At 36.0% G+C, this 23,281-nt stretch overlaps 2 protein-coding genes across 3 annotated transcripts in view; both read right to left on the bottom strand.

Moving 5' to 3' along the window:
- Positions 1 to 2,978: 2,978 nt before the first annotated feature.
- Positions 2,979 to 3,579, bottom strand: LOC127808471 (basic leucine zipper 4-like). The gene has a single exon (XM_052347034.1). It carries the CDS (start codon positions 3,521 to 3,523, stop codon positions 3,089 to 3,091), a length of 435 nt encoding a protein of 144 aa, XP_052202994.1. The 5' UTR covers positions 3,524 to 3,579; the 3' UTR covers positions 2,979 to 3,088.
- Positions 3,580 to 7,777: 4,198 nt separating this feature from the next.
- Positions 7,778 to 23,281, bottom strand: part of LOC127807955 (uncharacterized) — a 28,897-nt gene continuing 13,393 nt past the window's right edge. Inside the window, exons 8-12 of one of the 2 annotated variants that reach the window (XM_052346209.1) lie at positions 22,599 to 22,745; positions 20,975 to 21,029; positions 12,277 to 12,399; positions 8,652 to 8,878; positions 7,778 to 8,244 (exon numbers count right to left, since the gene is read on the bottom strand). In XM_052346209.1, coding sequence (XP_052202169.1) covers positions 8,221 to 8,244; positions 8,652 to 8,878; positions 12,277 to 12,399; positions 20,975 to 21,029; positions 22,599 to 22,745 — 576 coding nt within the window. In that variant the 3' untranslated portion in view covers positions 7,778 to 8,220. The remainder of the gene's footprint in view (positions 8,245 to 8,651; positions 8,879 to 12,276; positions 12,400 to 20,974; positions 21,030 to 22,598; positions 22,746 to 23,281) is intronic. The other variant, XM_052346208.1, reaches the window with a different exon arrangement.

The raw sequence follows: 23,281 nt of genomic DNA on the forward strand, positions 1-23,281 counted from the left end.
TTTTTAATTTTTTTTAATTTTTTCTTGAATATCCCATAGATTTTAAAACTGTAAATTTATTTTTAATTATAAATCTTTCAATTACAGCCCTAAAAAAATCTCTCAATTACAAACTTTCAATCAAAAACAATAACAATTATCATATGTTTTTGTTCTTCTTGTTTCCATTATTTCATTTTTCTTGAATATTTAATATTTTTAAATAATTTGACGAGTCACTCGTAAAAACTGTATCACTGTAAGGTAAATTTATCTTTACTTCTTATTCTTAGAGTTTCAAGAAAAATTTAGTTTTATTTTTCCTTTACTTATTATAGTAGGTTGTTTGATTTCTTATACATTATATTTTAGTTGAAAATTTACTATCGTTAAAAGATTATTGTATTTTGTAGTTAATTGAATTTTAATTTTTTTTTAATTTAATGAAATAATGGAATTTTCCTATAAAAATGTATATTATTTATTTTTTATAAAAAAAAATTAATAATCTTAAGAAGGTTCCGACAAACTTTTTCGCTTAGGACCCCAAGTTGATTGAGACCGCTTTGCTAGGTAATTAACAATATAATATCCTTTGCTATTCATATGAATGCAATCGGAATATTTAACTTTCACTCTCCTCCTAATAAAAAAATCACTCTTTTATCACTAAATTAAAAAGGAAAAATCTTGGAACATTTAATATATACTTTCAAATAAAAATTTTATATAAAATTATTGCAGTTCATTACCATTGACTGAGGAGAAGCTCTAGAAATGACTCCTAACTATACAAATGTATGCTTATATAGCATACATTTGTATGTGAGCTATGACCATGAATCTACTTAACATCAGGTGGCAAGGCGTCTGTTTACAATACAATAGATTTTGAGTTAGAGAACTTAATTGTTATTGAATCTGGACTCTGTCGACTAATAATAGAAATATTTTAAAATATATTATTCTAGAAGATTTAGAAATTAACATATTTTGTTTTCAATTTGTTTTGTTTATTTCTTTTCTAATTAATTTTAGAAACATTATGTTGTTTCCTACTACTTTTAAAAAGATTATATTTTCAAGACTTAAAATGCTCATAAAATATTGTGATGGATGGTAAGATTCTTAATAAGTCTTAGTCACGTTTTATATATATATAGGACTATGTTTTCAGTAAAATTGTTTGTTATGTCACTGGAGAATTTAGTTACACAAGTACAGAAGAATATTACTAAAAAAAGACTTTTTCAATCGAACGTGATTTAAAATAAATAATCTTAAGTTCTTGCTCTATTATTCAGTAATAAAATTTATTATTCTCTGATTTTTTTTTTTTTACAGTGGTCTCAAGGAAAAATAAGTCTTATTCATCTCTCTTCTACAAAAAAAAAGAAAAGAAAAAAAAAATTAGACAAATTGCTTGTAGCATACTATGAAATTTATAGGAATATTCATATAAGGCAAGTGAAATTGACGAAGAGAGAAGCATTTTCTACTTGAGTCGTTCTATATTGCCTGAGAGATGCACAGACAGACTTATCGAATAGAGTCAAAAAGACCCAAATACCCTCACCCCCGCTGCTCGCTCCCCTCTCCCTTTCATGGCCGTCTCTGCAATTGCCCTCTTGCCCCCGCCTTCGCCTTGCAATCTCGTTGTCGTCGCCTTGCCTCATGGCTACATCTCGTCGCCTCTCTAAGAAGATATAACGACGGTCGGTGAGACGGCGAGACAACAGCGGCAATTGCAGAGGTGCCATGGAAGAGAGAGGAGAGAGCAGTAGTAGAGGCGAAGGTATTTGGGTCTTTTGATCGCATTCGATAAGTCCGCCGGTAAGTCTCTCTCCGACAAAAAGTAGATTAATCCTTTCAGTGCCATCCATCTGTCCTATGAAAGTTATCGCTTACTGTTACGGCTATTACACCTAAATATTATATTGTACAGCCTACTACCCTACGTAAAGAAGGAAAAAGAAAAGAAGTAGTTGATATATTGCTAAGTCTTGCCTGCACGTCCATTCTCTAATAGGATCCACTTGAAGTCTTGAATGATCCTCCTCTGAGCTTGCCATGGCAGAGAGCTCCCAGCAGCAGCAGCAGCTCTGTTGCATTTTCGCATTTTGGCTTAGGTTCTCTAATATCCCCGGGAGGAGGCTGCTGCTTGTGGGTTCTTGCATTGCTAGCTAGCTGACGTCGAATCCAGCAAGGGCTAGTAGCTAGATCTGGCTCTTCATCTTTATATTGATATTGATGAAGACGGGGAGAGGGAGGGAGGTGTATCTTTTGTAGTTAATTAAGGAAGTGTTTTTGGAATTTGTAATTTGGATTTGGTTGGGTTAAGTTTGTTGAAGACTGTATAATATATATATATATATATATAAATGGTTTGGTTTTCTTGTACTTGTATTTCCCCTTTTTATGTGCTTGTTTGTTAGGCTCTTGTGCGTCTTTGTTTTCTTTGGCCTAAAAGCCTCCTCAGTGCAGTGGCTCTGTTGTGAACGATTATTATATAAGATCTAATGAAAGCCAAAAAAAAACAGAAATGCCACAATCATACAAACTTTTTTGTGGATCGATCTTTTAGGCATGTATGTGTATATATATATTAATCCGTGTGGGTCCGACGCTTCTTTAGCCCACATGTAAGCTACGTCTTGCATCATAGCTTTCGCTTCAAAAGCTCTATGCTTAATATATATGTATGTGTGTGTATATATATATGCACGCATGTACATAGAGAGAGAGAGAGAGAGAGCATTGATGGATTCACCCAACTCACTAATATATAGCTTTTGACTTGATAATGGCAAGCTGGCCATAAACTTAGCTGCAAAAACACCATTGATAGAACTTCAAAAAAAATTAAGGCTTCGATCAAACCCAAAAGAAGAAAACGAATGCAACCAATCCACTCTTCACGTAGCATCAGAATATGGACTGAAACAACGCCTTTCCTCCTTTTACTTGCTTTATATATGTGTGTGTGTGGTTTAGAGAGAGAGAGAGAGTATGCATATTGGATTGAGATCATGATGATTTGTCTAAAGTTGAGGAAAATGATAGATTTATTCAAAATTGTAATGAGAATATATAATATATATCAATAAGATTATTGTTCTTGCAAGTGCATGGAAAGCAAGTTTTGGCATAAATAGGAGAGTCTTTGCTGCAGCAAGAACCGCTCGGTTTGAAGTTGCTCGGTTTCTCTCTGCGCAATATGACACTGCTGCAAGGCCAAGCACAGCCTGTTCTTGAGCTCCCGGTTCTCCGTCCTCATCCGGTTCACTTGGCCCGTCAGGTTCTCCAAATGCTTCTTCTTCCTCCACCTGGACCGCTTGGCCGACTCCCGGTTCGATATGGTCCGCCGCCGCTTCCGCTCCTCATCAGAGTAGACCCTCCGGGCCGCTTCGGAACCGGACGCGGAGTTGGCCGGAAAATCGGAGTCAAAGAGAGACAAGAGCTCGTGGATTTCAGTGGGCGTGAAAGTGACCTCAGAGAGTGGGAATTGGAAGTGAAAAAGCGCCGGTTCTTGTGAAAGCAGCATGGCTTAGAAAGAGAGAGGAGTGAACCGGTGGGAGGTAACTAAGCGCAGTAGAGCAGAGCAGGGGGAAACGGAAGGAAAGAAATGTGGGGGGAGGCAATTTATGGGCAAGGAGAAGGGACACGTGGGATCCACTTAACATCCAACTTTGGAAAAGCAAGGGTATTGTGTTTTTCCAAAAAGCAATTGATGGAGGTGTTATTATATAATTATTAGAGGCAAACTTTATACCCAATATCATTTATTTATATAGTCCCAACTATTATCTATCATTATATTTGTTGTGGACATTACTAATTTATGGTTTGGTGAAGTGAAGAGAGTATGAATAGAGATGTCTTGCAAGGAATGATGAATAACAATTAATGTAAAAAAGAGTGCACAAAGACTAGGAAAAGTGAATAATAATTAGAAACTCTTAAGATGCATGGGTGGTGTGGTGCAAAGAGATGAGCTAGATACCCCCCCCCCCCCCCCCCCCCCCTACATTATAAGTAAAAACTAACAAACAAATTAACGAGTGAAGATGAATCAAAATGATCAGTCAAATACATGAGGCGACGGAGTTGACAGTCAAATTAATTATTAATTAACTTGTAATTAAGCAATTGAATTCATATACATGAGGCGACGGGCCGGGGGGGGAAGAGGGATTCATGAGCCTGCAGGTACGTACGTATGTAATAAATAGTAAACCTTAACGACGAAGAATCCAAAACCAAATTAAGAAGAGAAATTAAAAATAATATACATATAAATAAGTATAGATGAGATGACGGAATGGAGGCAAGGACATATGGGTTAAGCAAGTGAGAATAGCTTGTGGTTAGCAGTAATGCTTCCACCACGTGTACTGTTCCACCACTTTTGCCTTTGTCGTCTTTTAGGTTTAGAGATAAGAAAGATGTCTTTGCAACGTCTACGACCCCTTTAATCTCTCTTTCTTTCTATCCTTCCCTCTTCTTATCTGGTAATGTCTTAGCTTCTCGGACACATATATATATGTACAAGCTTCTTCCTACTCTTGAAAAAGTCTATGAGATGCCTAATTTATAATTTTTTCAACAACTTTTATTAAATAAAAGCTGAAGCTACAGGAACATATATATATAAGCTCTTATATACAATTTAAATAAAAAAAGGTGAAGTTATTATAGTAATTTTTATTGTGTCAAAAGTTCACGTTTAATTATTGTGGAGAGTAGGTTTAAATATAAATTAATTTTTATATATTTAACATATATAGTGCATGTGATTCGTGAGTTATTATTATTATTTTTTTATCTTTTTGTGCATAATTCATCTATCTGATACACATCTAATTAAAAAATAGTAATTGGTGTGCCTGTTAACAAGAAAAAGGAAAAGAAAAGAGAAATTTGTTTAAAAATTAAATATTGGAGATGTATAGAAGTGAAGAGAGAGGGAACGATTAATTTGTTTTTGAGTTGGGTTAGTTTTTTTCTTTTTTTTTTTTGTGTGTAAATGAAAATATAATAACAAAAAGAAACTGCATAAGAGAGTTAACAGAAAGACAAACGGGGTATATCCCGAAAGATGCACAGAAACAGACCAACCCTCTCGGACTATAAAAGAAACCACATCTACAGCCTCCTCAAAACTATAATGTGGAGAGAAAAAACATAAGAAAGAAACAAAAATATGCATGGAATAACAACAAGAAACATCCCAAAATTAAGGAAAGAAAGACGTCCCGAAAGAAGATGCATGAGAAGGACTCTGAAGCACCACCAAATAGGAAAGCAAGTGGGGAGGGAAACGAAGACTTGCCCTCCGGAGGGTCCCCAAGGCTGAAAAGAGGTTAGTTTTTGTTGGTTGGCAGTTGGGTAGGGTTCATTTCTCAGGGTGCTTGCATGGCTGCATGTTGACAGCCAGCTGCTTAATTGCATGACCACCGCCCATTTATATGTAGTGGAGACCAACGTGCAAATGCATGCATGCTTGCTTGCTTCATTTTAATATATTTAATTATCATATCTCTTTATATATATATATATATATATATTATGACATGATTCCCTTTATTCCACTCCATATATACATACATACATACATATATGAATAATTAATGGCTTTAATTTGTTGTCTCTTTCTTTCCGGTGTCAATTAAGTGGAGTGGGTTCCATGTGCTTGCATGCAGCAATTACTATCTCCTTCGATCTGTTCTTGGCATTTAATTATGATACCTAATTAATTAGAATATATATAATATATTAATATTAAACTAATATTGCCGCTCACTTCATGATCAGTTGCCGCCTGAAGAAGAATATATCACCAACTGCACAGTGCACACTGGAGTACTGGAGGAGGATATATAGCATGCATGCATGGAGAAGCAATTTGAGAAAATATTCAATTTAATTTTGATATTAGTTATTTTTTAATTATAAAAATAGATAAGAGTATAATAATATTATATTAATTTATCACCTTAAAATTTAAATATATAATTAAATTATACTATTGCATCAAGAGAATAACTGTATAGCCCAGAGAATATATATATATATATATGTGTATTCTGGAAGAATCCAGCTTCTAGCTTAAGTAATTATTGAGTTTGGTTAGTTCGTATGGGCAGCCTAATTGGTTAAGAAGGGGGCATAAAGTGTCTTTCGTGGTGAATCTTCGACCAAAACCAAGGATTGAGTCTCGCAAGCGACAGTGTGGGAGTATTTCTCTCTAAAGTGAGGGGAGCTTCTTGTGCGTGGTGAACTCGAGTCTAGCCACTGCATCTGGCTAGATCACCACGATTAATCTCTTCTCATGTCTTATCGAGCCGGGTGTAAGGGTGCCTTGATGAACGATCTCACTTTTTGAATCAATTATTGAGTTTGGTTAAGGTTCAAGCAAAGGCATGAAGGAGGAGGGACACGTGTGGTGACAGGGCCAGGAGTTGGTCAAACGGCAGACTATCCCCAGGTTTCACGTGGAGTCAAGAAGATGGCAGGAATTCATGGTCTACAACACCACGATGCATCTTTATGCTGCTGCTGCTGCTATTACTACTACTAATAATAATTAAAACCTTTTACATATAATAAAACTAAATATATACGCATCGAGTATTAATTAAAAAAATTAATACAAGAACTATTTAAAATTATTATTATCAAAATATAATAATAAATTTTAAAAAAATAAGAAATAAAAATAATTATTATTAAAATTATAATAATTCCATCTAGATAATTAAAAATAGACAAAACATATTTTTATAATAGATAATAAAATATAAAATTAAATAAAATAATTTAAAAATTGGTGAAAGTAATTATATTAGTTAATAAAATATATATAGAGGGAGAAATTTAAATTTAAAAAATCGGTGAAAGGAATAATGTCATTTAAATTTAAAAAATTGTCAAAATATATAATAATTTAAGAATATATTAAATAATATTAATTATAAGACTTAAATGAATAAATTCTTTTAATAAAATTTAAAATTTAAAATATATTAAATAACATTAATTATCTTATAAAAGACATATAAGTAATTAAATTTTATTTACAAAATATCAGATAAATTTATTTTGAAAGAGAGAGAAAAGGTCACGTTAAGGATTTTTTTTAAAAAAATTCGAATAAATTTAATAAATACGTTGAATAAGTTAAAATCTAAAACAATTTTCATATTTGACTTTTTCTCTCTTCTTATCTTGATTAACAAATATATCAAATAGAGAGTGGATCACCACAACTGTCCTTTGAAACCATTACTAACCAGAGAGAGAGAGAGAGAGAGAGAGAGCCAATTAACTGCCTTGCTGCATCCCTAAACCACTTCTAACATCTATTATTTATTTATTTATTTCATGCGACCTCTACAGCGGTCATATAATTCTTCAAAACAGAGTCACATGAATGTGTGAGCCACATGAACTCATTTTACAATAACATCGGATTCATCGAACATTATTCTCTGTTCTGGTCATGTAAAGCTAGCTTCTACCAAGGTCGGCATGCATGGCAGCAGCAGAATCGCAGAAAATTAATAAAACTGTTTAAATTAACAGGTAGCGCGCAGGGTTTTGTCAAAGGAAGAAATGCTCCCCTACCGTTCATCCATCCTAATAAGTTTTGCCCAAATTGAAGCAGCATCAATCCGAGGGCCAAAAATGTAAAGAGGCAGGGCGGGGCATAATGTTCAAATAAAATCAAACTGCCCTAAAGAAATGGTGGTGTATAGGGCTCAGTTGGGAAGAAAAAAAAGCAAGCAATTAAAGACTTGACTTCATGCAATGATGCAGCATAAAAATTAAAGCTTGAAACCCAAGCAACTGGAGACAGCAATTATGAATTAGCCAATCATTTTCTCAGCCGCCTGATAAACAATCAATCTGCACTTATTGACACACATAGATACAGATCACAGCCCACTGCCCTTTTCTGCTTTTTCACTTTTTTCCTTTTGACTAACAACCATTTACAGTATTTTTCACGAAGGTAAACTAGCACCCAGAATTTCAACACACAGAGAGAGAGAGAGAGAGAGAGAGAGAATACAAGTTGAAAGAAAAAATTCCAGTCCTTTTCTCTGGCAGGTTCATGCTCCATGTCTGATTCGTATTTGTCCTCTTGCTCCTCCTTGTCAAGGCAGGATGTAGACAGTCTTTTACCCCTTGATACATAAAAGAAGGAATCCAAGGTTGTCTCTTGCCTCTTCATATAAGCTACAAGCTAACTGGAGGACTTCCCTGCTCAACACCAAAAAAAATAAAAAATAAAACACTTAGGGCTCTTTGGTAGACTTTTTGTTTTTGTTTTTAGTTTTCTGTTTTCATTTTCGTTATTTTGAAAACAACAAAAAGGGGAAAACGAAATACAAATAATTAAACACAATCTGAAAATAAACCAAAGGTATCAAATAATATGTTAAATTTTAGTTTTATTAATGAAAAGAAAACTAAACACAGAAAATGAAAACTAAAACAGAAATTGAAAAATTAGTCAAACGGTCTCTTTTTCTTTCAAGAATGGAAGAATCAGACAACCACTGGCTCCATTGTATTAACAAAAGATGGAGCTCGCTAAATTTTAAATCGGTTTGCACCAAAAATGAATTATATTGCATTGTTCTGTAGTTTCCAGACATGTATCTGACCTTAAATAAAAGATCATGAGCAATGCACTCCCAAGGCAATGATATGGACATTAGGCCGCACTTTAGGGGCAGCATCTCCTCCCCAGTAACCCGGGATGCAGCAGCAGCAGCATAGGCATGCTTCGCTGCCACAGATGCAACAGATGCCGCTCTACGAACAATTGTACCAAAACTGAATCCTCTTCTAAGAGCCGAGGAAGAAGAGCCTGAGAACTCCTTGCTTTGATCTAACAATTTAATGCCAAAGTTCAGAAGATGAGAATCCAACAAATATATATGGGATAACCACATTGAAAGTCCTTTTAACTTTGTCTCATTATCTAACAGTAGCCAATAAATGATACAAAATTAAATCCCATTTTCACTTGACCGCAACTGTTTACGCAGTTACTAATTGGACTTCATTGATACATATTTTAAAAAGTTTGACAAGTTAAAACTATACAAACAAAAGTAGGACTTGATTAGTAAAGGGGACAAAATTAGAGGAATTTCAAAACATTTATCCCAATATCAAATATATATATATATATGCATATTGCAAGAATAAAAATTTGTAGACACAAGCACAAAACAGCCCAAAAGAAGAGAGAGTCGGCTACAACACTTCCGAGAATCAACCAGAACATAGAACATGAAATTCTCTTACAAGAACAAAGAGCACAAGTACTTTCCATCACAGAAAAAAAGATCCATGGAGTAATGACACTGCCTAATGAGCTGAACTAACAAAGAAACAGAGAGAAAATTCATTGAAATCTTCACAATTCCTTTCCTACATACTTTTATAACTGATTTTATTCATCATTCAAGAAAAAGAGTAACAAGACCATTATCTTGGATTTCCAATGAGCACCTTCCTTTCACAACTGTCTCAAAAGCAACCAATTTAAAAAGAACATACCATGAAAAGGCAGCTACAAGAATGTCATGCAGGTGCATTTCATATATTGTGTAAAATGGAGATAATTAGCCCCCACGGGCATGGCATATGGTAAAGCACTTAAGTTTCACATGGAGTATCGGCATTCAAATCAGTGCGGCGACTTGGAAGGAAGAATTATTACTGGAAGGTAACATTTAGTTAGAAGACAACAGTAAGGCTAGACGGTAAGTTCCACGTGGACTGTGCCGAATGTCTAGCTCTGAGTGTATATACACTGTAACCACATCCAGATTTATCCGGGGGATGCATCAGGGGCAAGGTCACCCGTCCATGGGGATTAGTTGAGCAAAACTCGGACACCCCAGGTGAATAAAAAAAAAAAGGATAATTAATGAAATATTTTTATCTTCAATAAAAGACTACAAAAATATCCACATGAAAGAGAAAATTTTCTTTCTTGAAACTCAATTGAAAAAAAAAAGTACTCCACTCTTTACTGGGGATCAGCTCATGGATCTTATTTGACCATCAAACACTATGCAGAAGTAGAACATATCATTTGCATATGATGATATACATCAAATAAATCTGCTTACATTTTAATCTAAATCTTAGGTTGTTGCTTGAAGAACCAAGGGAGTAATACAGTTTCTAGACACAATAATATCATAAACCCACAATAGTTGCACAATGAAGAGTTACTAAGCTTATCAAAGGAGCTCTTATCAGTTATCAGCAAAGAAAGTCCAATAGCGGCTGCAGCCCATGGCAAAAGTCAATTGTCTTGCTTTCTAGCAGTTCAGGTTACCTTTCCAACAAGATGATGAATGAGGTAATGCACAGCAGTTAATACTACTCATCACACAGTTTCATTGCACAAAAACCATTTCCTGGTTCTGGATCTCTGGCAAGAAAGGGAGATGGGTGGGGTAAGCTGAATATAAAACTGAAATTTTGCTAGCACTTCATAATTCATCTCCTCTTAAACTTGAGCATGCATCTCATGTTTAACAGCTTGAGAGTTTAACTACTTCACAAAGCAATGCTCCCCATTTTCTTATAGTTCTTTGACAAGTAATTGATGTCAATTTCTTATCAGATCGGGACACAATGATCAGAATGAGAAAATTGACCAACTTCTGAAGTTATAGTCTAGTTAACAGGAGAGTTCACAGTTGAGCCAAAAGTACACAAAGTATGTAGTTGAATAAGCAAATGATCAGGGACCAATTTTTATTTCTTAGACATGGCTACAAAAAATGACACTTAAAAATTTCAAGCTTAACCTAATGGAATTCACGTGTAAAGGCTGTTATGCTAGGCGTAACAGCTGTACCTATTTTGAAACTCAAAATGGTTTCTAGAAACATAGAGCAACTTATAGCGCCTACATATTATTTACCTTTTGCCCAGTTTATTTCAGCAACCAAACCTCCCAAAGCTCTAGAACAACCTCATCAAAATGAGATATGCAACTCAGGTCCCTAAATGCTAACCAAAAGTAATAAGTTTTTTCTTTTTCTATTTTCAGCTGTCTGGTATTGGATTTGTAACAATAATTCAGATCTCCTTGCTTTTTAGTAAAATTCATTAATGTTGGATTTTACTCCTAATTTCTACACAACAGCTAAACCCTCATCCTTTTAAACAATCTTTTATTTTTTTAGTTTTTCACTCAATATGAAAGAAGTATGTTGCATTGCTTATCAAATTTGAAAAAGAAAAGAAATGACGGATGGCCAGTGGTGCACATTTACTCCAATAATACAATTTTTGTGCATTATCTGTTAAGAGTGAGATATGTGGAAGTACTGATCCTTGAAATAAAATATGTAAAACTCCTTTGGCACCAAGTGAAAACAAGGTAAAAGTCAGTATATAGAAAAGGATGTCTGTACACCAAATGTTTTAAACCCTAATATACTTCGACTTTGAAAAACATAACATGAAAATCAATAAATTTTAGGCAAAGAACAAGAAAAGTCACAGTTCAACGTTTGCTCTGCCCAAACCAAACTCCGCCTAGTCGACTCTAGGATCATCCTTACATCATGAAACACATAGTAAAGCTCTCTTCCATTGCAATAAGAAAAAAAGGCAGACAACATTTACCCCCCCCCCCCCCCCCCCCCCCAACACCACACACGCACACACACAAAGAAAAAAAAAGGAAAATATTGCGGACTGAGATGAGCCATAAAAGTACAAAAGAGTATGACCTATCAAAAAGTTTCAAATAAAATTATTAATTTTGCACAAAGCTCCCCACTTCACAATGCCAGGAGAGGTCATTTATGTATTAGAATTTATTACAACTTTAAATTATTAGACAACCTTTTCTACACTAACGTCAAGCCATTATAAAAGCACAGCAAACTGCATTTTATGGGCACGTGTGAATTTCAGCCTTTTCCCTTTCTACCAAAAGGTAGGTATGGTGTTACACGGCAGAGGAGTTGGATCAGCTATACAAATTAAATAGAAAACTGCCACAGCAATACACCATTCAATTAAATTGTGACAATGGCTGCAAAGAGAATCAAGGTTTGGGAGAAAGCTGCCCTATTCATCATCAAACAATAATCAGTTCATATTCCTCTGGGAAATACAGTTATCACCACCACACAATTAAGGTTAAGAAAACCAAGACCACAATCAAGGGAAAGTAAAATGAAAGGACATGCAGAATTTTTTTTTATTTTTTATTTTGTGGGGATGGGGGGGAACCATCTTATTTACCTATAACACCAGAAACAGCAACTTCCACCTCCCCACGTCCTCCAGGGCCCTTCATGTAAATCCTGTCGGTTTTCCCAGGAGACTGTCCTAGGGACAGAAGGCTGCCAAAGCCAGACTTCCCAGCTGTAATGACAAGAGAGAAGGATGAGGCCAATAAAAAATGCATGATACATAACATTTAAGCACATTATAGAGTAACTCTGGGACATTGATCAAATCAAACTTTTTAATGGAAAGATCATGAGTTGAAATTTTATTTTGCTAGTTGTAAACTTTGGGATAAAATATCAAAAACCACAAATTTAGTAAAAATATAAACTGTTGATGTCGAAGTCTTTGTTTATGGACTGAAGGGGGAGAAAATATTTTCTACATGGATGCATGGCTATGAATAAGATTTTACCTCACCCAGCCGTTAAAAAAAAAAAAAAGGTTTTACTTATTTTCTTTTCTTATTAATTCACTTTTAGTTTTCAGTGTTGAGGAAGGGTTATCTCGAGGGGAGTTATAAAAAATAATATATTCAAACAAAAAGTAATTTAAACCAAAGAGATAAGCTTAAAATATTCTCCAACAACCAATATGCATTTGGAACCCTGTCGGTGGATTAGCAGTCCAGAAGTTAATTGCATCTACATTGAGATATTATTAGCTATAATGAATCATCAACATTAGAAATGACTGTATATCAGACCTTCATGAAGTACTGTAATTACAACAACATATCCAGTCTTTATCCCACTATATGGGGTCGGCTACATGAATTCTAGACTTCCATGTATTTTTATCTTTTGTCATATCTTCATTGAGATCCATACACTTCATATCAAATTTTAATGTCTCCCTCAAAGTCTTCTTAGGTCTGCCTCTACCTCTTTTTTTGATTAATTGTTCCATTTCATCAACTCTTCTCACAGGAGCGTCTCTTGGTCTCCTTCTCACATGACCAAACCATCTTAGTCTAGTCTCTCTCATCTTCTCCTCTATTGGCACTACTCCTATCTTATTACGAATAACTTCATTTCTAATTTTATCTTTTCTTGTATGGCCGCACATCCATCTTAACATCCTCATCTCCACTACACTTGTCTTTTGATCATGTTGGTATTTGATTGCCCAACATTCTGAACCGTACAACAAAACTGGTCTTATAGCTGTCCTATAGAATTTTCCTTTCAATTTTAATGGGATTTTACCATCACATAACACCCCCGATGCATTTCTCCATTTTAGCCAACCTGCCTTAATTCTATATGTGATATCCTCGTGAATTTCTCCATCTTTTTGAATCACTGATCCCAAATATCGAAAATGGTCTTTTCTTTGTAAAATTTGGTCTTTCAATTTTATTATAACATCATCCACTCTTGCATTCTTACTAAATTTACATTCCATATATTCTGTTTTCTTTCTGCTTAATTTAAATCCCTTAGATTCTAAATTGTTTCTCCATAACTCAAGCTTAGTGTTCACTCCTTCTTTTGTTTCATTCACCAACACTATGTCGTCTGCAAATAGCATACACCATGGCACCTCTGTCTGAATATTTTTAGTGAGTTCATCCATTACTAAAGCAAATAAGTATGGACTTAGTGCAGAACCTTGATGCAATCCTATTGTAATTTTAAACGATTCAGTATCCCCTCCGCATGTTCTGACCCTTGTCTCTGCACCATGATACATGTCCTTAAGGGCTTGTATATAGGCTATTCGGACTCCTTTCTTCTCTAAAACCCTCCATAATACTTCTCTAGGGACCTTATCATAGGCCTTTTCTAGATCTATAAACACCATATGTAGGTCCTTCTGATGATCCCGATACCTTTCCATTAGGCGCCTCAGTAGATATATAGCTTCCATTGTTAATCTACCGGGCATGAAACCAAACTGATTTTCTGAGACCTCTGTTTCGTTTCTGAGCCTCTGCTCTATTACTCTCTCCCAGAGTTTCATGGTATGGCTTATTAACTTAATTCCTCTGTAATTTTCACAGTTTTGAACATCTCCTTTGTTCTTATATATAGGGACCAAAGTACTATTCCTCCACTCATTTGGCATCTTTTTTTATTTAAGAATCGCGTTAAATAATTTCGTTAGCCAGGAGATACCCTCTTCTCCCATGCATTTCCATGCTTTTATTGGTATATTATCCGGTCCCACCGCCTTATGATTTTTCATCTTTTTTAATACTTGCCTTATTTCATTTGGACTTATGCATCGATAAAATATTGTCCCATCAAGTACTGGTAGTCCACTGAATTATAAAACACTAAACTCTCTGACTAAAACAAGCTTCAAGCACAAATATGTTCCTTATTCATTCACTATCAGTGAACGATAATTGTGGGTTCAAATATTTTGTAACTAGTGAATGATTTCTTTGGACTGTAAACAACCTCTATAAGAACTAATATTCCTTAATGAAGAGTTGAATGGCTGCATTAGTCACAGAAACAGGAATCTGTACAGACAAGCATGCTAAATGCAATTGCTAAAAGGTACTCTCAGAAATTTCTATCATGACCCCAAGGATATATTAGTAATTATAGTATTAATGTAATTACTGTATTGTACTCTACTGCTTCTGTTCATGTTGTACCTTTTAGTTTAGAACTGAAACTGAAAGATAGAAGCCAATAAATAGGCTGAATCTTAGAGGATGGGAATTATTGTTGAATGATAACAGAATTCTTTCCCTCTCAAATTCTCTCTCTTTGTTCTTTCTGAATTCACCCTCCGTTCTTCTGATTTCTCCCTCCCTTTCTATGCTCTCTCCCTCGATTTCTTCCAAATTCCATTAAAAACCCTAGGCAAGGCCTCGGTTCCTAACATTTGGTATCAGAGCCAATTGATTCTCAGTTGTGATTCATGTGAAATTCAGGCAATCATTAGTAGCGATCTAGAGTCCAAGTTTGAGGCAAGTAGTGGAGATGGCAGAAAGTACTCGCATGAAGCAGCTTGAAGCTAGAATGGAGGCAATGGAGTTAGGATTGCGGCAGACTCAGAAGGGAGTAGCAGCAGAGAAGAAACCACTGTAAGAAGAGAAAGTGTGCAGAAAGATCTTGATAATTTTGGCCAAAAATTGAATGGAATTTCCAACATGCTTTCAAAATTGCCTCAATTTAGTTTACCAGTGGATTTTGCACCTAGATCCACTGCCAATCCAATCCTATCTGATGCTGGAATTCTTCCTTGTGCTTTCAGATTGCAAGAAGCTGAGGAATTACCAGTCTTGGAGCCAGGAATCCAGGTAAGAGGTTCTTCTCAAACCTCTCATTATACTCCAATGCCAAGGCTGGAGATACCGGTTTTTCAAGGAACAAAACTGAGATGGTGGATCCAATAATGTTAGATTTTTTCAATATTATAATATAGCAGAAGGACAAAAGATTAACCTTGCAGCGGCCTATATCAATGTTACGGCTGACTTGTGGTATCAAGGTTGGATTAAAATGAGGCGATTTGAGGCCAATTGGACTGAATTTGCAGGGAATTTATGTGACCAGTTTGGAGAGAAATCTATGACAGATGTGATTGAAGAATTTAATAAACTAAAGCAGGAAGGATCTGTGATGGAGTATCAGAACCGGTTTGAAGAATTGAGGTCTTTAATGTTGAATTCACAACTTGCTTTAACAGAGCATTATTTTGTTTCCAATTTCTTCAGTGGTCTAATGGATGAATTAAGGCCAGCTGTAAAGATGATGCAGCCTGCAACTGTTAAGAAGGCTACCAAGATGACAAGGTTGCAGGAGCTTGCGTTAGAGGCAATTTTCAAAAAGCACAAAATCCTACCAAGAAATCATCCTTCCACCAGTCAGAAGTTGGGAGGAAACTCTCAGACTGCAACAGTAGGACTGAACCAAGGAAATTTGAATCCTAGTGTTTATACTAACCCTAATTCAGTCAAATCTCCTACTATGGAGCAGAGGAGGCAGTTAGGATTGTGCTATAAATGTGGCGAAAAATTCAGTCCCGGCCACGAGTGCAGAAGACAATTACTGAATATGGAAGGATTAAATGAAGAAAAAGAAGAAGAAGAGGAAGAGGTTGTTGAGGAGACAAAAATTATCCAAGAAGAAGTACAAGGAGATGAAGGTGGAGAAATTTCCTTCAATGCATTAAAAGGTTGTCCTACCAGGGAAATAATTAAGATGAAGGGAATGGCAGGTAAGAGGAAGAGTAATGGTGTTAATTGATAGAGGCAGTACTCATAGCTTCTTGAATGAAGCAACTGTAAAAGCCTTGAAATGTAAATTGACTGCCACTATTCCTCTATCTGTAACTATGGCTAACGGTAGCAAAATGTACGGCAAATACAAATGTGTTGATTTTGTATGGAGGATGCAAGGGCCCGAGTTTACAGCAGATCTGAGAATTCTGGAGAAAAGGAGGCTGTGGCATTGTTTTGGGAGTAGACTGGATGAGGACAGTTAGTCCTCTAGTCTTTGACTTCAACGAATTAGAAGTCACTGCTGAGATAGACGGAAGGAAATTGACATTAATGGGGAGTCTTGAAACTGGTGAATGCAAGGTGATCACCAGTAAGAAATTGTAGAAACTGTTACAGAAGAAAGGGGCTTAGGTGTCACAGCTGTACTCTATACAGGCTGTTGAGATGGAAGAATGGATAGGGGCAAAGGAAGAACATTCAATGGCTGCAAACACTGCTACTCTTCAACTCCTTACTGAGGTACAATTATCTGACTCTTTACAATTACTTTTGATGGAATTTGAGGACTTATTTGCTGAGCCAACCTCCTTACTGTCAACTAGACCATTTGACCATTCCATTCATCTCAAACCAAATTTAGAACTTGCGAACATAAGATCCTAGAGATATGCTCCTGTACAAAAGGCTGAAATAGAACAGCTAGTCAAAGACATGATAGCTAATTCTAAAATTCAACTTGTTCCTTTGGCATGATCAATGGCACCCTTTGGGTGTGCTTATTGATCGTTTCTCTCGCCAATTGCCCCGACAATTAGGCATCCATACCTTGGCCAAGGTCTTTGATTTCATTGAGAATGGCTCTTGGAATTGGCCTGACCTTTTCCCCTGTCTAGCTTACGATCTTATTAGGAATCACCTTCCTAGCCTTCCCCGCTTTCTGTGCAGGGACGAGAATTTTTGGCTCCCGGCTGCGAATGTGGTTTTTTGGTTAGGGCTACGCTTAAGGACTATCAGGAACAGCGTCCCCAGGTTCCTTGGCATAGGCTTGTGTGGTTGTCGGAGTGTATTCCAGCTCATTCTTTTATTTTGTGGTTAGCGATTCGAGAGCGTCTTTCTACACTTGATTGTATTAACCTTTTTTGTCTTTTTCGAATAGATGTTTCCTTTGCAAGATGAATACGGAAACACAATCACCTTTTTTTCGAGTGTCCTTATTCCAGAGATGTGCTGACATGCTTCCGCAAATCAAAGAAATTCAATTGGCCTTGACGTCGATGGGATACTAGTGTGCTTTGGGCTACTGAAAGATGGAGTGGCAAGGGTCCGTGGCAGGTGGCGAACAGATTGGTGCTTCATGCTTTGGTGTATTTCGCCTAGAGAGAGCGCAATAACAGGTGCTTTCGTGATCAGAAGAGATCTGCCTCTCAGTTGGCTCATCAGATTCAATGCGTTATGAGGGCCAGCTTGACGACTCTCCGATTCAGACCGTCTATTCAGAGTTATGCTCTTCGTCATGTTTGACAGCTTCCGAGGGACCAGGTTTTCCCTCCCCATTGAGTTGCTGCTTGCTTGCTGTTGGGGGCTGGCTTTTGTGATCCTAGAGTCTCTTGTTCAGCGCCAGTCCCTCCGGTGCCTTGTGTTCAATGCAGCCTCTCCAATTGGGGCTGGCTTTGTTTTCAGTTTTCCTGCTCGTGATCAGCACAACGGGCTTGTTCTTCCGAGATGGATTGTTGTTTTCAATCACACCCAGGCTTTTATTTATTTTATATACATAATGTCTTTTATTTTGCTTCTTCCTATGTTTTTCTTATCTTAGTTTTTCTTTTTCTTTTTTTTGCCCCAAAGGGTGATCGTTGTTGTGTTCTTGCCCCTAGTTTTTTGGTTGGTCCAGGGTATGCCTTGGCTTTGGTTTGTAGCTGATTCAGCGTTGGTTTTTTGTTCTATGAATCTCTCTCACAGAAAAAAAATTCTATAATTTAGCCTAGCCAAAGTCCATTTGCCTCACCTATCCTTCTTTTAAAGAAAAAAGATGGTACTAGGTAGTTTTGTGTTGACTATTGTCAACTCAACGCCATTGCTATTAAAAACAAATTTCCTATATTTATCATTGAAGACCTGCTTGATGAGTTAACCAGTCTCACCATCTTTTCCAAACTGGACCTTAGGGCGGGGTATCATCAAATCAAGATGAAACTGTTATGTACCTACTTGTTATGATATACACGGGAATAGGGGGGAAATAACGGCTGAGAAGCCTAGCACTAAGTGTATCCTTTGTATGGTTGTACCCAAGTGGTTATTGCTTTTAACAGGAAAAAACTCCCATGTCACTTCGGGAATCAATATAAATAAAGGCTAATCGTCCCCAAGGAAGGCATGAGAAGTTTTAATTCAAATTTTGAAAACTTGATTTTGCTAAGCCATTTGTGGTGGAGACTAATGCTTGTGACACAGGAGTGGGGGTTGTGTTATGCAAGAAGGAAAACCACTGGCCTACATTAGTCAAGCTCTTGCCCCGAAACACTTGGGACTTGGTGTTTACGATAAAGAGTTGATTGTTGTGTTGATAACTGTAGATAAATGGAGGCACTATTTAGAAGAGAATCAGTTTATTATCAAAACTGATCATGAAAGCCTCGGGCTTTTGTTGCTATAGAGGTTGCACACACAATTACAGAAGAGAGGAGTATCAAAACTACTAGGACTGGATTATATAATTCAATACCAGAAGGGAAAGGAAAATGAGGTGGTTGATGCACTCTCAAGGAGGGAAGAAAAAGGAAATTGACAAGCTATTACTGCAGTTGTAACAGATTGGGTGCAAGATATTTCTGAGAGTTATGAAAAGACTGGGTGGGTGAAAGATCTTTTGACCCACCTAACAATCAGACCAGCTGGTAAACTTGGTTATACACTTTCAAATGGTTTAATCAGGTTCAAAGGAAGATTGGTAATAGGGGAAGATGAGCAGTTAAAAGGCAGGATTCTACAGTTGTTGCATAATTCTCCTTTGGGAGGACATTCTGGACTGAGAGCTACCTACTATAAGGTGAGGCAGCTATTCTTTTGGCCTGGCCTTAAAAAGGGATGTGGCTAATTTTGTACCGACCTGTGCAGTCAATGTTACAAACATGAACAGGTTGCTTATCTTGGTCTATTGCAGCAATTAGATATTCCCGAACAGGCTTGGGAGGGAATCTCTATGGATTTTGTGACTACCAAGATATTTACCAGTGTTTCCTAGCAGGAATTGTTTAAGAGTTTGGGGGTTGGGCTGCATATGTCCACAACCTATCACCTTGAGACTGACGGACAAACTAAAAGGGCGAATCGGTGTTTGGAGGCAAGGCATACATAAGATGCGTATGTTTCTCACAACCTAAAAGCTGGAATAGGTGGTTATCCTTGGCACAATGGTGGTATAACTCCAGCTATCATAGTTCTATAAAGAGAACTCCTTTTGAGGCATTATTTGGATATAAACCCCCTCTCTTACCTGCTGTGATAAACTATCCAAATTCCATGACTATGGTGAACCAGTACTTACAACATCGGCAGGAGATACTAACAATACTTTAAGAACGAGTTAGCCACAGCCCAAAATTGTATGAAGCAGTTTGCTGACAGAAAGAGAAGTGAAAGAACATTTAATGTGGGTGATATGGTGTACCTAAGGGTAAAACAATTTCAGCAGCATTCTTTTTCTACTAATCCTGCTTCTAAACTGAGTCCTAAATACTATGGGCCGTTTCCAGTGGTGGCTAAGGTGGGAAAAGTGGCTTATAGACTGCAGTTGCCAGCTGGTGTGAATACTCACCCTGTATTCCATGTATCTTTACTCAAGAAATCTGTGGAACCCAATGCAACCATCAGTCCTAATATTCCTCCTATAGATGAAGACCTTACAGTTGATATTAAGCCCTGGGTTGTCTTGGATAAAAGGGCGATATATCAGATACACTGCCCCTTACTCAAGTAATAGTTCAGTGGTCACACTTGCTTCCGGATCATACAACATGGGAGTATTTGCCAGACTTGCTGAAGCAATGTCCAAGGGCAGCCCAGTTGCTGTAATTTCTTGGGGACAACAAATTTTCCAAGGAAGGGGATATATTAGTAATTGTAGTATTAATGCAATTACTATATTGTACTCTATTGCTGTTGTTCATGTTGTGCCTTTCAGTTTAGAACTGAAACTGAAAGATAGAAGCCTATAAATAGGCTGAATCTTAGAGGATGGGAATTATTGTTGAATGATAACAGAATTCTTTCCCTCTCAAATTCTCTCTGTTCCTTTAGAATTCTCCCTCCATTCTTCTGATTTCTCCCTCCCTTTATATTCTCTCTCCCTTGATTTCTTCCAAATTCCATTAAAAACCCTAGGCAAGGTCTCGGTTCCTGACAATATCTGGACCCAGTCCTAACATGTTAAATGATGATAAAACTATAATTAATGAGCACAAGGAATTTCCAGTAACTTGAATAGTTTTTTGAGGTGTATATGATTAAGGTAGATAAGTATACCTTCATATGCATCGCGAACCATTTGATAGCTAACAAATCCTGAGAAAAGAGTTATCTGCAATCACAAACTACCAACTCGTTTAGATGCTAACAATTAAAGAACAAACCAAAATCACCATCCATTTTTTTTGTTTTTTTCTATTTTTTTGAGCAGGGGGCAGGGGAGACAATGTGGCACATTGAGAATGGACAAGGCCACCCTTTGATTAGCCAATTTTCTGGTAGTGGATTATCAGTTGATAATCCTGGTTGTAATGGAGCATTTCTAATATTGTTGTTTCTAAGTTGGTCATTAGACACTTTAATCCTGACTGAGAATTCATTGAACTCTGAATTCTTGAGAGACAGATGGAGTTTGCTTATATATTATCCATGAGTTTAAAATTTCATTCCAGTATGTAATCGTATTTAGCTTTAGATGCAAAACATATTGAAAACAATTGAAAAATATGAAGCAGAAATAGTTGAAGAGACATATCAGGAACTGTCTCAGACAAAAATAAAAGCTTAATCAATATTCCATCCTGAATATACAGGGAAGATTCCACGGTTCGAACATGTGATGATAAATGTAGCAAATTTTACTGCTGCTCCAGGGCCACCTTTAATCATTTCAATTATAGCTCACTTAAAAGTCTATGATTTATCTAAATGCACATGTCAATAAATGGTCTAAGATATAAAAAATGCTTTTTGATGTAGAAAACAGTATGCATGTCAATTTTCAGGCTAAGATATAAAACAGTGGTTCACAGAAATTAGACCGGACATAAGGTATTTCTTTAAAAGTTAAGAAAAATTACGTCAACCTTGAAGATGATTAAATAACAGCCTGTTTGGAAACCTATACAACTCCGGAATTGGAATTTTGATTCCAGAGTTTTAATGAATTCTCTTGTTTGGAATAAGAAGTCACAAGAATTGGAATTCTATTTACCCTCAAAACTCTATATCATCATTCCGACCAAAGTTTGTCAGAATTGTTAAATAAAAGAATTGGAATTCTTAGCCACACTTATTTATCTATTTTATTTCCAAAAATACCCTTCCCTAATATATTTATGCTCTTAGGGTTTTTTCATATTCATAAGGTTTTTTCATCATCTCATTCTCCTCCATCTTAGAAATATGGATTTTCTCACCAAAAGACCAATGTCATGATTGCATATGTGATGCCATCTCTGTAATATTATTTCTAATACTTAATATTTTATTCTGTAGAGTTGATATAAAAGTATGTAACTCAGTTATTTATTTTGTAGAATTGACATTTAAAAATTAAAACCAAATTTTTAATGTTGCATATTAACTTATTATTTTGATTGAGTTGTCAGCATAATATGGTCAAACTTTTTACTTAATTCCATTTCCATCTTGGTTCGAAACATAAAAATTAGAATTCAGTTTTACTCTGTAATGTTTTGTTTCAAACGAAATAATTAGAATTCTAATTCACTAAAATTATGGAATTAAACTTTTGATTTTATAAGAGTTAATTCCAAGCATGTTGTAATGTAACCTTATATATAATCATCTCAATTATGGGATGATTAGCTGAATCAATCATAAATTCAGGAAAAATATGAAAACAAAACCAGTATTCTTTAGTAACAGAAGATGGAACCTTTGTCTTGTTTCTCTTTCTAGAATCTGTGTTGATTTTCGAAGTATCAGAAGAATTGCAATCTTGTGCTGTTCTTTCACTGGGAAACGCTGCCCCACCATCAGCATTTAGAAGCACACAGTAGCAGTGATCTGTCTCGGTCAAGACCTGGCAAAAAGGAAAATACTGATTAAATGAAATAATGCATGAATAAGTACGTAATCAACCATATAACCATATAGATTTCAATCTTGTCCTTGTTTGAATCTTAAGAGAAGGCACTTGAAAATGACTGGGGATTCATTAATTAGAAAGGAAAAATAAAAACCTTTTTGCATGTGAATTGGACAAAATAAATGTACATCTACAACCAATTTTAGAGAGAGCATGGATGCCAAAATCATAATATTCCTGACATCTACTATTTAAGTTGTAAGATGGTATAAATCGTTCCCTTTACTTCATATTTTATTTTGTGAATCTGACACTAACAGTAAAACTGCTGATATTCAGCACAGAGATACAAAACATGGGATCAAATCTGAAGTATACCTAATGGGTTTAAATTCAAAACAAAATTGAGTGATTTGAGTTTAGTCAAACCTGATAACAATACTATATCCAGAAAACCCAACATTATAGGCTTTACTTACAACAACAACAACCAGTAATCCTTAATCCTACTAATAGGGGGCAGCAAAACT

This window comes from Diospyros lotus, chromosome 8 (assembly GCF_014633365.1).
Source record: "Diospyros lotus cultivar Yz01 chromosome 8, ASM1463336v1, whole genome shotgun sequence".
NCBI lineage: Eukaryota > Viridiplantae > Streptophyta > Magnoliopsida > Ericales > Ebenaceae > Diospyros > Diospyros lotus.